The 14,305-nt window shown below is 40.2% G+C and overlaps 3 protein-coding genes across 3 annotated transcripts; 1 reads left to right on the top strand and 2 right to left on the bottom strand.

Moving 5' to 3' along the window:
• Positions 1-59: 59 nt before the first annotated feature.
• Positions 60-6,164, bottom strand: zmat5 (zinc finger, matrin-type 5). The gene is made up of 6 exons (XM_003453855.5): positions 6,028-6,164; positions 5,200-5,371; positions 5,011-5,073; positions 4,007-4,087; positions 1,861-1,969; positions 60-1,755 (listed from the first exon to the last, which is right to left on the bottom strand). The coding sequence occupies exons 2-6, from the start codon at positions 5,324-5,326 to the stop codon at positions 1,608-1,610; spliced, it is 528 nt and encodes a 175-aa protein (XP_003453903.1). The 5' UTR covers positions 5,327-5,371; positions 6,028-6,164; the 3' UTR covers positions 60-1,607.
• Positions 6,165-6,170: 6 nt separating this feature from the next.
• On the top strand, positions 6,171-6,871 carry uqcr10 (ubiquinol-cytochrome c reductase, complex III subunit X). Its single transcript, XM_003453856.5, has 2 exons — positions 6,171-6,342; positions 6,529-6,871. The coding sequence occupies exons 1-2, from the start codon at positions 6,202-6,204 to the stop codon at positions 6,577-6,579; spliced, it is 192 nt and encodes a 63-aa protein (XP_003453904.1). The 5' UTR covers positions 6,171-6,201; the 3' UTR covers positions 6,580-6,871.
• Positions 6,872-7,050: 179 nt separating this feature from the next.
• On the bottom strand, positions 7,051-11,649 carry gal3st1b (galactose-3-O-sulfotransferase 1b). Its single transcript, XM_003453857.5, has 3 exons — positions 11,535-11,649; positions 10,607-10,749; positions 7,051-10,533 (listed from the first exon to the last, which is right to left on the bottom strand). Exons 2-3 carry the CDS (start codon positions 10,726-10,728, stop codon positions 9,396-9,398), a joined length of 1,260 nt encoding a protein of 419 aa, XP_003453905.2. The 5' UTR covers positions 10,729-10,749; positions 11,535-11,649; the 3' UTR covers positions 7,051-9,395.
• Positions 11,650-14,305: the final 2,656 nt, after the last annotated feature.

The raw sequence follows: 14,305 nt of genomic DNA, 5'->3' as shown, positions 1-14,305 counted from the left end.
GTGTTTATATATGTTTTATGCCTTTTCACTGTATTTTTTTTTTTTTTTTTTGCTCTAAGTTGATCAAAGAGATAGCAAAAACTACAAGTGTCCAAATCTACAATCTGATTCATTCTTCAATGGAAGAAATACACTGGTCAGCTCAGCAACACCAAAAGGCATAAAAAGATCACAAAAGACAACTAAAGTGCATGATGACAGAATTATTTCAATGGTTAAGAAAAACAACTTCACAGGACTGTAAACTCTGTATATCCCAGTCTCCTACACTCTCCAACATTTGTTTTATCTGATGTCATTGAGAAAGTTATGTCAAATGTTTCCACACAACTGTGTTAACTCCTAAGAAACAATTTAAGTTTACTTGAGTCATTTGTCCCATTGTAATGCAATACTCTGTTTTGTATTTCTTAAGAGTTTCTCACTTGGATGGAACCACTTTCCTTAAGTAAATCCAAAGAAAAAGTTTTTTGAGTTGACTGTATGTCATTGAAATAATACAAATGACACAAACCAAAGAGGATTCCTTAAAAACAACAATAGATAGAGCATCTTTAGGTTAAACAAGCCTGATCCACGGAATTCCCACCCAACACCTCAACAGAGTCAAAGGATCTGCAATATCCCTGTGCCAGACACCACAGCACACTGCATAGAGGACCTGTGCAAGGTTGGGGACCTGGACTCCTCTGAGTCCAGTCTGCCAACAACACATGTGCATGTTTAACATGCATACATGTGATGCATAGGGGATGGGGGTCTTTCCCTGACATGGTCAACTTGCATCAGCTAGGCAAAAGCAGGACGCCACATCCCTAACCTTGCCACCACCACCGTTTCCCTAACAGGATCCCGTGGTAGCCTCAAGCACAAGGGAGGCCTACACAATATTAGGCAGGTGTTGTTAATGATAAGTGACTAGCGTACATTTCAGCATAATCTGAGCAAAGAATATTAAATACTTGAGGGTTTTAAACCCCCCAAAGACAATTAGAAATATATTAGTCACAAATCCAAGGGATTTGCACGATGCTTACTAAGAAATAAATTAACAAAGTTTCTGACTATTAAAACTTTCATTATAAGATTCAATCCAGTGTTTCACTTCGTCGTCCATATTGTTTTGAAAATTTAATTGTGTTTTCTAGTGGCTGGGTTAGTAATAAAAATGAAGCCATGAGATCAAGGACTCCCCCATGATGCAGCGCAGAATTAAAACTATGCAAAAAAAAAAAAAGGTTTCCATCTGCTCAGCAATCATTCATTCCCTTTGGGCCCACGTGATATCAAATGTAACTCCTCAGAGGAGTCTCACTTTAAGGGCACTCTGTGACTTATCAGTGCAAAAACTGCATCAATTACCCTGATGTTGTACAGTTACTGTTCATCTCAGATTTTGTTTTGAAATATATGCAAATACTTTCCTCATCTAAAAAAATAAATTTATTATTCAAATGAAAAACAGCAACAAACAACAAGTGAAATCTTCCTTTCATGCTGAAAATCCTTAAAAAACTAAAATAATATTCGTATTCTGTACCAGTCCTCTTTTTATTAATGTTAGGTATTGGCTTAGCAGTCATCTGAAGCCTCAAAGTGAATGTCACTCAACCCCACTCAGTGTTCATGTTGACTTTCCACCCGCCTGGAGGAGGGGGTTGAAGCGAGGGCGGTAGGTCAGGAATGGAGAGGAGCTGCTGAAGTATGCCATTTTCTGCTTGACTTTCCTCACTGTCTTCCTCGTTTTTTAGATCTCTGCAGAAATAAATAATAGAATAGGTGAATTCATAATCAACAGGAATAAAATTTGTCATGCGAGCCATGTAGGATAAATGTTAAAACACAAATGAAGGTACATACCCTTTACTACCGAGGGCAGCTCTCTTCTTTTCCCTTCTCGAGAGCCATTCTTCTATACTTCGTCCAGGCATAATTCTGTCCTCAGAGTCCTCTCTGTGTTGTCTTTCATCTGAGAAAAAGAAATAGCTCATTCACCTCAGCAGTTTACACACTCATCTGTAGGAAATGTGCTCAACAAGTAGTACTTGTCTTTTTTTACTAGCAGTTTCTTTGAACTATTTTTTTTCCAGAGAATATTTAACTGCTGGTCTTTGTGGTTTTAATTCAGTAACCCCGGTTCTCTGAAAACAGTGAGGCATCTCACAACGGTGAGTGCTTTCTGGCATGACCAATCACAGAAGCTCCTCCACCACCACATCCAACTAAGACAAACCAATCACTTCAAGGACATGGGCTCCCCAACGCCCTTTATGATAGCCCCACCAGACATTCTAAAGGTATTTCTTCCACGTGCCCTTGTAAATACGGCAGTGCAGTGAGATACCGCACTCAGCTTTCAGAGAACCAGGGTTACTCTGGTGAATGGACACTCTCTTTCGAACCTTACTCTGTATCTCATAATGGACGTTACAGATCATTCTCAGATTGCATACTCTAAAGTCTATAACACCATACCCCAGGCAGGTGGATAACTCACACCCACCCCAAAGGTCAGTATGCAGCTAAGAGCACACACTAAGCATCATTGCTCAACTAACAGCTGCACAGATGCCCCACACATAAATACCATTAAAATGAGCTAGCCGATGAGATAGCCATTCCTCAGGTGAAATGAGCACACAAATACTCAGGAGGCTTCAGTATCTGGGACTCATGTGCCATCACAATAGAGAGCAAGCAATAGGACAGTATCTCAAATATACCAATTGTCATCATAAAGTGAACGTATGGAAAGAGTGTGGAATGCTTGTTTTGGTGGAGATGATACATGAATGACTGTGCCATCTACTTTCATCTACTTCATACATGCCAGGACAGCAGGCATGAGGTGCTGACAAGAAGCTCATGACAATATTTTTCCATCATAAAGATTCCTTTACTCTGTACTTCTTGCTGCAGGACATCTAATGCACTATCTGGCTGCCACAAGCGTTCACATTTTACGAAGATCAACCTAGGAGGGAGATGGAAAGAGCTGAGTTTCCCCGACATTGAAGCTCCAATTCCACCATGTCTGGGCAGGAGGGAGAACAGCATCCTCCTCATCCTCCTCATTATCATCTCTGTGGAGATCGATGTAACATCGTCCTTATCTTCTTCAAGTTCCTCTTCAGAATTGAGGAGCTGGTTGAAAAACGTAGGAAATTCAGCCTCTTGCTTCTTGAACATGCCTCCCAGCAAGTGCCAGCTAAGCTGGGTTTGCCACTGGACTTCACCACGGTGTCGGATAATTAGGGACTGGCATTTGAGGCCACTGACCCTCGCAAATGCCACTCCAGGATTCTGCCTAGCATTGCGCTGCAGTGCTCGGGAGAAGCATGTTTAACATGCATACATATGATGGGTCTTTCCCTGACATGGCGAAGCTACAAGCAGCTAGGCAAAACCAGGACGCCACATCCCAAACCTTGTCACCACCAGCATTTCACTAATGGGTTCAAGTCGTAGCCCTAACCACCAAAGCTCAGCTTTACAGCTAACAAATAGCTGCACAAACACAAGCTTTTATTTTTGTAATGAAAACATAATTGCAACAAAATGACAATTAATCCTGAAACTACAAAAACCCAAGTTTGGAGGCTACCCTGATGGCTGCATCTGTAAACAGTCAGGTGTTCGAGGACCGTTGAGGAGCTCTAATGATCTTCACGTGGAAGAAAACAAGGATGCTGGTATGGAGCCAGGGGACGAACACTGTTTTCTTGAAGTGATTTATGTGTCTTAGACGGGGTATTAGTGGACACACAAGAAGATCCTTTCCACTGATATACAGAGTGAGGTTAAAAAGAGAACACAGTATTCTCCAGTATTATATATTTAACAACTGTAATACAAAGCTAAAAGTTCATGAAAAAATAAAAATGATTTTACTTTAATAAGAATAATATCTTTCCATTTGAAATGATCTGTGTATAATGCATCTTGCTTTGGGGTCCGGTAAAGCGTATCACAAGGTAAACAGCACCATCTCCTGTTCACAGCTTACCTTCCACCTGTCTTTTTAAGTTAAATAGCTCCTCTTCTGTCATATGAGAAAATCTGCAGTTGAAGCCAAAATCACAAATTCCTAAAAAACAGAGAGAAAGAAATTCCACATTTAAATGCATTTTTACTGATACTGAATGAATTATTATCAAAGTCCTTTACTTTGTAAGGTGGGGCGATCGTGGCTCAAGAGTTGGGAGGTCGCCTTGTAATCGGAAGGTTGCCGGTTTGAGCCCCAGCTTGGACAGTCTAGGTCTTGTGTCCTTGGGCAAGACACTTCACCCATTGCCTACTGGTGGTGGTCAGAGGGCCCGGTGGCGCCAGTGTCCGGCAGCCTCGCCTCTGTCAGTGCGCCCCAGGGTGGCTGTGGCTACAATGTAGCTTGCCATCACCAGTGTGTGAATGGGTGGATGACTGGATGTGTAAAGCGCTTTGGGGTCCTTAGGGACTAGTAAAGCACTATACAAATACAGGCCATTTACCATTTATAAACCCAATAATAATTGGGGGAAAATCCCGACAGTCTAGTTATCAGGTTTAAACAAGATCTTGGCTTCCATTTTTTCACAGTCACGCCCAAGATATTGGAAGGGAAGCTATCTGTTGCAACAGGTCGAGGGTGAGGCGAAGATGACAGAAAGGAGAATCATAAGCGAGATAACAAAGATCAAGGTCATTTGGGAGAAACATGATCTCTCTTTGGTTCACTATTAGTACTCTCACTGAAACATTTTGGAAGACTTTTCAAGGATCCTTTAGAATAATAAGGAATTGAAATAGTCCTGCCTAGAAGTAACAATTTATTTCAGTATTTCAGAAGAAAGAAATACATCCTAGAATATTTCTTTAATATGCTAGAGAAAAGATAAATGTGGCTCCAACATCCCTCACACTGTTACTGCTGGCCATGGTGTTGCAATCTAGAATTAGTGTAAGTAGCAGTAAATAAAGCAACTTTTCTATTGCTTGTATTTGTCAGTAAAGGATTACAGTTCATTCTGATACCTTTTTGGAGAAACTTCCTGCAGGGCTTCTTTTCTTGCTCATCATTCAGGATAGCTGCAGAGTCTGTGAAGAGAAAATGATGGTCATACACAATTAATCACATATCATGAAAAAGCAATGCATAATTCTTCAACCACAGATTTTCATGGATATAAAAACCCTGGTCTCAGAAATAACTGCTACTCTCACCTCTAAAATTGTCAAACCAAGCTTTTTTTGCTCTGTGATGCTGAACACCATTCAGATGTTTTTTTCTGTTATGCATGTTGTCCTGAAAGGACCGGTCGCAGTAGTCACAGTAGTACCTCTTCCCCATGGTCAAAGTTGTGTTCAGACTATTGGAATATCACCTTTTAAACACCTGAAAGACAGTACATAGCAAACAAAATCAAAACTGTTCTGAAAATATAGAGTAAAAGAATATGTGGGCTAAGTGAATAGTTTCTTTTGTACCACAGACTCTGAAAATCTTGACTGGGAGTGACCAGAATAGACAGGATTCGAAATGAGTACATCAGAGGGACAGCTCAGTTTGGAGAAAAAAGTTAGAGAGGCAACGCTGAGATGTTTTGGATAATTGCAAATGGGGGATAGTGGATATTATGGACAAAAGATGTTGAATATGTAGCTCGTAGGCATAAGGAAAAGAGGAATTCCAAGAAAAGATTCATGGGTGTCGTGAAGGAGGACATGCAGAGGGTTGGGGGGGAAATAATCCGCGTTGACCCACCACTAAAGAGAGCAGCCGGAAGAATAAGAAGACGTATACAGCAAAATGTTCATATAAATTCACGTGTGCAAGCCAGGGTTAAAAATGCTTAGGGACAAAAGTCCTTACACGACAAACTGGGACCAGCAGCACATCTACTGACACAAATGCCCGCGACCATTTATTTAGTTGCTATCTGTTTTGTTTTTGTTTGTCTGAATCTACGAAGCATATTAGAAGAAGCACTGAGACGAAACACGTGCATACTAATCACACTCTCAAGCCCAAAACCGCACAGCAAACCATACCTCAAATACTTATCCCTGATGAGATTATAACATGCTGATTACAGTCTCGGTGGCGAAGGCGTTGTCCTAACGAAAGGTACCGGGTATCTGTTTATTAGCATCCGGCTACCAAGCTAAAGCGGAAATTTCGTGCTAGCGCATCCGCTCCTGCGCAGTGAGTACTGAACCGTCGACATGGCGTTGGCTAAGTCTGTCTACAATCTTCTCTTCAGGAGGACATCCACGTTCGCTGTAACCATCATGGTTGGAGCTGTCCTCTTTGAACGAGTGTTTGACCAAGGTGGAGATGCGATCTTTGAGCAACTGAATCGCGGGGTGAGTGCGTGTTTTGGGCTTTTAAAGTACCTGACCTTGTACGCAGAGGGCGAAGCGACGCTAGCGTTAGCCTAGCTAACTTGCCCGCTAAGTCGAGCCTTCTGGTCTTTTGACAACTTCTTCGTTTAGAAATGCCCATCAGTTGTCTGAAAACTCTAACGTTACATTGCATGTGTTTTATTGCAGAAACTGTGGAAACATATTAAGCACAACTATGAAAACAAAGAAGAAGAATAGGACACTGGCTGGGGTTCTATAAGGCTCGATGGCATATGTTGTCACATTTCCATTATCCATTCTTCATGGGCTCCACACCTGAATCAATTCAACATGGACAATGTGCTCAAAGTCATGCCCAGGCTATCGGCGGCTGCCAAAGGACCTACGAGAGCCGACAGATGGTCCAGATCCCGTGAAGATGGAGCAGTGGTTCCTGTCGCTTCGTCTCCTTCCTTGATGTTAATTGTAACGCCTTCGTTTTCCTCACTGATTGTAAATTGTTAAATTAAACATGTATTTGTCTGACATACTTATGCGTCTTGGTTTATCACATAGAAATTTTGCAAAGATATTCAATGTCCTTTCACCATGTAGTTATTTCTAGTATCTAGGAGAGAACTCATGTCAACTGCATGTTTGCAAACTTTTATTAAGCAAGTGATTTCTACTTTTTTTTGGCATCAGTTCTTGAAGGAAACAGATTTTTTTTTTCAACCTGTATTTAACAAGGACAGTGTATTGTTGAGGCAGTCTCTCTTTTGTGGGGTTACAAAGACAGCACTAATCTCACATTATTTGATGAGAAGAAAAACTGAAGGTCTGGAAGAAAATCCACACAGAAGCACACACAAGGTGTCTATTTAACGGGAAAAAGACAGTTGTCTAGTATTTGCAGAAGTTGAGTTGCTGTGGGCTTTTCAGCTATGAGCTCTGAAGTCATTTGTCAATGCTTAACAATTTTGTAATATCCCCTCCAATGAATGTACAAGTCTTAATATCTTGATGGAGGATGGCATAGATTTTATACTGGAAACCCTTCCTGTTCCAACCCTCCCACTGTTCCAGGCTTAGAACCAGCACTAGGCCCCTCCAAAGGTCAATGTGTGTGTCTTCCTGGACTTCCTTGGATCTTGTGCTTTTATGGGTGACTATTCATGCACACTGTTAAACCTGCATTAAAAGACTGATCACCAAAAGGAAAAACTATTAATTCCATAATTTTCTTGTGGAAGTTATACAAGAGCAGGAAATTTGGGAATTTTGTCTTTCAGCAATTTGAAGCACTTGTACTTTATTATACTGTTAAGCAGGGAAGGAAATTGTGCAGAGGGAAACACATACACAAGCAGAAAAGGCACCCAGTTAAATGAGGCAAACTGCCACATAACCACAAAAATGGTTGGACCAATTGACCACTGTCGCCACACTCATTGCAATACAATAAAAATGGGTCGAGTTCATATAACAAAAATAACAGTCACATCACCAAAAGGTAAATGATTTTCAGGCTGCTAGATTTTATAAGTTACATTTATACACAGCTATACAGTAGATGTATAGCTGATACTGATACTCAAACACACCTGTCACAAGCTTTCTGCTGTTGCTTATCACATTTTGCCTAACTATAAACTAAAAGTAGGTGTAAAAAATATTTTTAGTAACGGAAAATTTATACTTTAGAAAAAAGTTGAATACAGACTCACACAAGGTTTTGCGCTAACTAAATAGCATAACATAAACATGTATTTTGTTTCAGACCTTAGCAGTTCAAACAACCTTGCCAAGTCAAGTGACAATAAGTGATGGGATGTCAGTGTTATTTATACTGTACAACTTATCAGTTGTAATAATTACAAGTAACACTTAATCTTATCAAACTCAATAACTAAACAAGCACCCACTATCACAACAAATGGAAACTAAACTGAAACGAAACACAAAAACAGTTGCAAAAACACTATCTTAGCTCTGCTGCAAGCACATGTATAAGAAATCGTCCTTAAGCAAAAAAGTGATTCATATTTTCACAATGCAGGGAAGGTGCATCTAACAGCATGATTCTGACAGCATGCTCTGCATATCACTATCATTCTCAGGGAAACAAACCTGTGCAGAATTTCTCCATGGACATGAAAAGTGATTACGCTCTTAAATTTATCCAGTGCAAGGAGGTCCATGTATCACTGAAGCTTGTGTACTCTCCAAGTGTCAGTGCATCTGCCAGCAGCTACCAAGTGAAGAAATTAAAAGTCACTAATTAAAACCTTTTCAGTCTTGAAATGCCAAAGAGGCAAATTTTGGCAAAATACAACAGCTTTTTATTTAAACACATTAATCAGCTGAGTCACTGCATGTGCCTGAACTGAAGATTAATAGATAGGTGCGCGCGTCCAACCATGTTATTGATGAAGACATCTGGTGTAAACTATTGAGAGGGTTGGAGAAAGGCCTCAGCCATTCGAATTCATTCCACACAGCTGCATTTGAGTCCCAGGCCAGTGGAGGGCACACTATCGCTGCCTCATACTTCCACCTGCAAGAATCCAGGTATCGCTCATGACTCACTAATGGCTCGATTACCATGTGCTTAACAAAACACCGATACCAGGGTTAGGTGAGCTGTTACATACCCTGAAACAAATGTATTAGAAAACAAACATAAACACAATATAACAGGAATGCTCGCTTTGTAAGCAGCCAGTCTATTTATGCCTAAACCTAATGTTAAAAAGAAAACGTAAACACATTGCCACTAACACACTAGCACAGTATTTGTTGAGTATTATTTGAGATACACACAACCAATGTTTTGGTCTTTCTCTTCCATAACACGTGCACAAAATGTGACATTACTGTGTTTACAGTTCAAATAGGCATATTTTCACATGACAATGAACTGCCAGTAAGAATTTATTATTAAAACCTGAAAATGTTTAAAAATAAATAAGATGAAAACATTTGTTAGGAGATGAGCATCACACACAAACATTCACTACATTAGTATTTTTACTCAGTTCGCTTGTTAAAACCAGTAGGCTATGGCTCAGCGGTCAGTAGATAGTATCTTTTAACCAGCCCCACAGTCTTGTGAGCCACAAGTTTACACCCAGCTCAGATAAGTATTGTATTTCAGGTGTGAGCATTTTTTCACAGAGTGTCTTGAATCTTGGATCAATATCTTTCTTAATGTTGTAACCCAGGATGGAACTCTCTCCAACCGGCTGCCAGGGCAGGAAACGTCTGTTCTGAATCTTCTGCGCTTCAACCGCACCTCCGCCTTCAATACAGATGTCCTTCATCTCAGCATTTCTTCTCCTCAGCTCCTCTACCTCCTGCTTCATTCTTTCTCTCCCATAAGCCTCGACTCTGGCCCAGAAGGTACCATTAAAATGCTGATAGAGTTTCCAGTCTGCCCCATTCCACTGTAGAGCTTTGGCTCTCATCTCAGCATCCAAGTGAGACACGGATGAGCTCTTGCGAGCGTTAAGCTTAAAGTACAGGATGTCCTCCATTGTCCAACAGAGCAAATCCTTCAGCAGAATAAGAGACTCCTCGAAATATTCTGCTATGAGGACCAGATGAAAGCGTCTTGATAAGTTCTTAATTTCTGTCATGACGCGAGGATCATCAGCCTCGAGGTTGTTATCCAAACCAAAGTCGAAAAAGAGCAGATTTTTTAGGTAGAATGAGTTGAAAGCCTCTGGACTGTAGAAGGCCCAAGGGTTGTTCAGAAACTCTACCAGCTTGTTTTCACCTCTGATCCTCCACGTAAGGGGAACTGCTTTGTGGTAGTAATGGAAGGAAGATTCAAAAAGATCCACCGGGTCACGCAAGATGGTGACGTACACACTGTCTGGAGGCAGGAGCTTGGACACTTCTTGATGATCAAAGCGCATATGGTTGCAAACAATGTTGAAACATTCTCCAGGTTTGTAGTCCTTCACCTGGGAGCACAGGAACGGCGACGGGTAGAAGAAGTCATTGCGCCCATCAGGAAATGCAAACCTGAGCTTGTGCTTTTCTCCAAACCTGAAGAGGATATTGAGGATGGTGCTGCTAGCTGTTTTATGCGTCTTCATAAACATGATGTTCTCTTTGGGTGAGCACTCTTCTGAGTGAGACTGCTTGATCACACTTTTCTTTTGTAGTTTTGCCACACCGAGAGGGCACGTGTCTTCTTGGGAGCCCCTGTAAATATATCCAATAAGTCACGTTTACCAAGTTTTATGAACAAAATAATGCTTCCCTTTGAAATATTTACCTGAGTTTCACTTGGTTTGGGTTTCTTAAGCAGTACAGCACCACCATGATGTTGGTCAATAAAACCCATGGAATCAGAACTCGTAACAGAGCCTTGCATTTAGTTGCTTTGACGCCTGACATTATGAGAAACGAGAAGGAAGCCTGAAAATGAAATCAGAGGTCACATGAGTATAGAGGCGAGTATAGAGGCGAAAGGCAAACACAGCTCTGAATTTACATACTTCATTTGATTTTACTGTTTAACTGCTGCTCTCACAAGCGCCACAGTACGCATTTGTGGCAGGAGCATCTTGCACAAAACCCGAGTAATTACCTTCATTTTCATCTTTTATGGCGCAGAAATGAATAATGACTTATCACGATATAATTAATATTTTTTTAATCTTTCAAGAGGAAAAGGTTAAAACAATGTCCATATGATAAACAAGGAGGGAGGTCCAGACTAAGCAGATAAGAGAGAAAATTGCTGCATCATTCAAATAAAACATACACAGCCCCTATGTTGACACTATACACATGTTTATGGTTTTACAGTTTTCTCTTCAACAAACAGCAGAGAATGGAAAAACAGTACACTCTTTATAGTAACAGCATCGTGTTCACTTAAAGAAAGCAATGCATTTGAAGTGAAAAATGACTGAACATCACGTTTCTACTGCGTTTCTGTTATCGACACGGGAAAGATGCTCACTTCTGATTAGCCAGATAAACATTCCAGATAAAGGGAGTCAAGTGGTGTCATGTGACTTTGGCTCATTTGTACTGACTAAATGTTGCTACTGATAGCAACCCAGGTATGAGAGTATTTGCTGAGTGTGTGTCACCAAGTAACGAATAAGTAAGTCGAGTAAAGATTTTCAGCCTGCGTATTAATGAGACGGTGTTGGAGTTTTACTAGTAAAACGGAGAGTGAGAGTCTGACTTACCTGAAGATGACCGCATTAGAGGTGTTAGGCTGAGGTTAGCTCCCTTCTAGACGTTGAAATCGCATTTGTCCATCCTAGAAGTGGTATCTTATTGGCCGCTGGATAAAGAGGAAGAGAAATTCTCCTCCCACAAGGGCAGGTATGCAAAGTAGCCTGGACCTGAAGGACACACCTCTGTATAACTGTTGTAATAGGCCATAAATAATCTATCAAGCTAAAAAGACATATTCATGTGTATATGTACAAGTATATGTTATGGTAAATATGTTATGGCTTTGATGATAGTGCATTGATGAAACTTCCAAATATAAGAGGAGGTGCATAACTCATAGTATATATTTTTACTGTATTATAGAAGTGTACTAAACTCTGTGCTAGCTCCAGTCACATTATTACCTCTTTGCCAGATTTTCTCAAATTATTTTTTTTAGTCTCAAACAGTCTGTATTAGCCAAATATTATTTAGCAATTTATAATAAGTAATTGTAGTAATTAGTACTAACTAGTTTAAGTAAATTCAAGCATTTAACCATCGTATCAAACCAAAGGGAGTAGCTGGTAAAGTCAAAAGTAAACACCTTAAGGCTGTTTAGGAGAACTTGTTGGTCCAGTTACACGAGCACTGGTTAAGTCACAAAGCATTTTCTTTTTATATTAAGCTATATATTAAGATTTTTATGTCAAGTCAGTTCTCTGTGACCACATACACACTTTATTAGTACACATGTTATTTATTATCCACAGTTTAGAATATATGTAGCTAGGATATACTGTTTCAAAGCTTGTACAAATGTTCATGGATGCAATTTGAACTCCTGAGAACACAAATCTTACTGGTCAGACATTATGTTTACAGTCACAATATAGAATGTTGGTGCTCAGGTTAGACATGGTACAGTTTGGATATAGCCGTGTGTGCTGGGCTTACTGACTGTTTTTCTTCTGTCCCTAGATACTTGGGCGCAGGTGTTGGCTCAGCTGCTGTTGCAGTTTACTGAATTATCTGTTCCAGTAGGTCACATCAACTTGGCAGAGGGAGCCCACTCCTGTGTGGCAACAGCTACGGCTGATGTCACTGACATCAGAATACGTCAGAGGGTGATCCAGAGTATTTCACTAAAAGATAAGAGCAGGGTTGAACCTAGACCAGCTTGGACTGGATAAACATAGGAATGCCCGAGGCAGGAGCTGGATATTAAATAGCTTTTAGGGAGCAAAAGACAGTCTTAAAATAGTCATTCGTCTTTTATTTCCACAGATTTTTAAGTTGACAGATTTTAAAACATTACTTAGTAAAAAGCCCTTATTTGATCCAACTGTCTTTGCTAATTATAGACTGATTTCTAACCTTCCTGTCATTTCAAAAATGTTTGAAAAGAGTAATTATCAAACAGTTAACTGATCATTTGCATAGCAGTGGTTTATTTGAACAGTTTCAGCCAGGATTTAGACTACATCGCAGTGCAGAAGGTGAAGGTGTGAATGTTACAAATAGTTTTCTTATAGTCTCTGACTGTAGACTCGTCCCCGTGTTTGTCCTGTTAGACCTTAGTGCAGCTACTGTTGTCCACGGTATTTAACTACAGAGATTAGAATACACCATTGATATTCAAAGAATTGCCATGCAGTGATTTGAATCACATGTCTGACAGATTCAAATTTGTTCATGTAAATGGAGAAACTTGCTCCCACACAAAATTTAGCTCTGAGTTCTGTGCTGGGACCAATACTTTCTTTGGTCTTCACATTATACATGCTTCCCTTAGGAAGTATTTTTAGAAGACATTTCATTGCTATGCAGATGACACACAGCTTTATCTGCCCATGAACCCAGATGAACTAGTTAAAACCACAGGTATATCATTAAGACAGAAAGGCTGGGATGACCTGTAATGACCCGTAATACAGAAAAAAAATGAGGTTATTGCTCATGGTTCTAAAAAAGATCTTTATGTAAAATCTGAAATATCTAATAAATATGTTGTGTAACCCACTCAGAATGGCATTACCTTGGCCTCCAGTAACTGGGATCTTGTAAGAAATCTCAGTCGATTTCTCTCTGTGATCTCAGAGTGCTGTCACGGTCCTGGGTCGGTTCAACCCAGCATTTTGAGTTTCTTATGTTTTAGTTTATTTTCTGCATTATGGATTGTTCCTTATCCTCTGGTGCTTTGATTGTGATTATAAATATGTCTTATTCTTGGTGAGGGATTAATTCTTATGTGTATGGTTTTTCTCGGGATTATTAGTTATATGCTGTTTCTTTGTGATACTGTTTTGATGATGATGATGATGATGATGATGATGATGATGATTATTTCTGGTTTAGGTTTTGTTATCTTGCCCTCATGTTTAGTTTTGCTTGTGCTTAGTCTTCTCTGCCCGTATGTCCCTCTGTCTGTCCATGGTGTCTTGTCTGGTCCTGCGTCTGTTAGTTTCCTGTTTTATTCTGAAGGTCCTTGTCTTACGTGAGTATGTTCAGTTTACGTTTCCCCTGCCTCGTCAGTTGTGATTTTCCCCAGGTGTGTTTCCCTCCTGTCTCTCATCCCTTGATTACTGCCTCAGTGTATTTAAGCCCTGTGTTTTCCTGTGCTCACTGTCGCGTTGTTAACGTCTGTTCACCCTCGCTTCCTCTGTGTGTTCTGTTCGCCAGTCTGTCAACCTCCCTAGTTATTCTGTTTTCCCAGTTTAGTTAGTGTTTTCCTGTTCTGCTTCTTACCAGCAATAAAGCTGTGTATTTTGAGTTACTTCTGCCTCCGTGAGTCCTGCAG

Source organism: Oreochromis niloticus, linkage group LG7 (genome assembly GCF_001858045.2).
Source record: "Oreochromis niloticus isolate F11D_XX linkage group LG7, O_niloticus_UMD_NMBU, whole genome shotgun sequence".
Lineage (NCBI taxonomy): Eukaryota > Metazoa > Chordata > Actinopteri > Cichliformes > Cichlidae > Oreochromis > Oreochromis niloticus.
This window is presented reverse-complemented; position numbering and strand designations above follow the sequence as displayed.

Bases quoted from the DNA above. Each gene is read 5' to 3' on its own strand.
- zmat5 (XM_003453855.5), bottom strand. From the start codon at position 5,326: ATGGGGAAGAGGTACTACTGTGACTACTGCGACCGGTCCTTTCAGGAC. The intron at 4,088-5,010 runs GTATCAGAATGA...TCTGTTTTTTAG, and splicing joins CAGGAAGTTTCTCCAAAAAG to GAATTTGTGATTTTGGCTTC. The intron at 1,970-4,006 runs GTAAGCTGTGAA...TCTTTTTCTCAG, and splicing joins CTTAAAAAGACAGGTGGAAG to ATGAAAGACAACACAGAGAG.
- uqcr10 (XM_003453856.5), top strand. From the start codon at position 6,202: ATGGCGTTGGCTAAGTCTGTCTACAATCTTCTCTTCAGGAGGACATCC. The intron at 6,343-6,528 runs GTGAGTGCGTGT...GTTTTATTGCAG, and splicing joins TTGAGCAACTGAATCGCGGG to AAACTGTGGAAACATATTAA.
- gal3st1b (XM_003453857.5), bottom strand. From the start codon at position 10,728: ATGTCAGGCGTCAAAGCAACTAAATGCAAGGCTCTGTTACGAGTTCTG. The intron at 10,534-10,606 runs GTAAATATTTCA...ATATATTTACAG, and splicing joins CCAAACCAAGTGAAACTCAG to GGGCTCCCAAGAAGACACGT.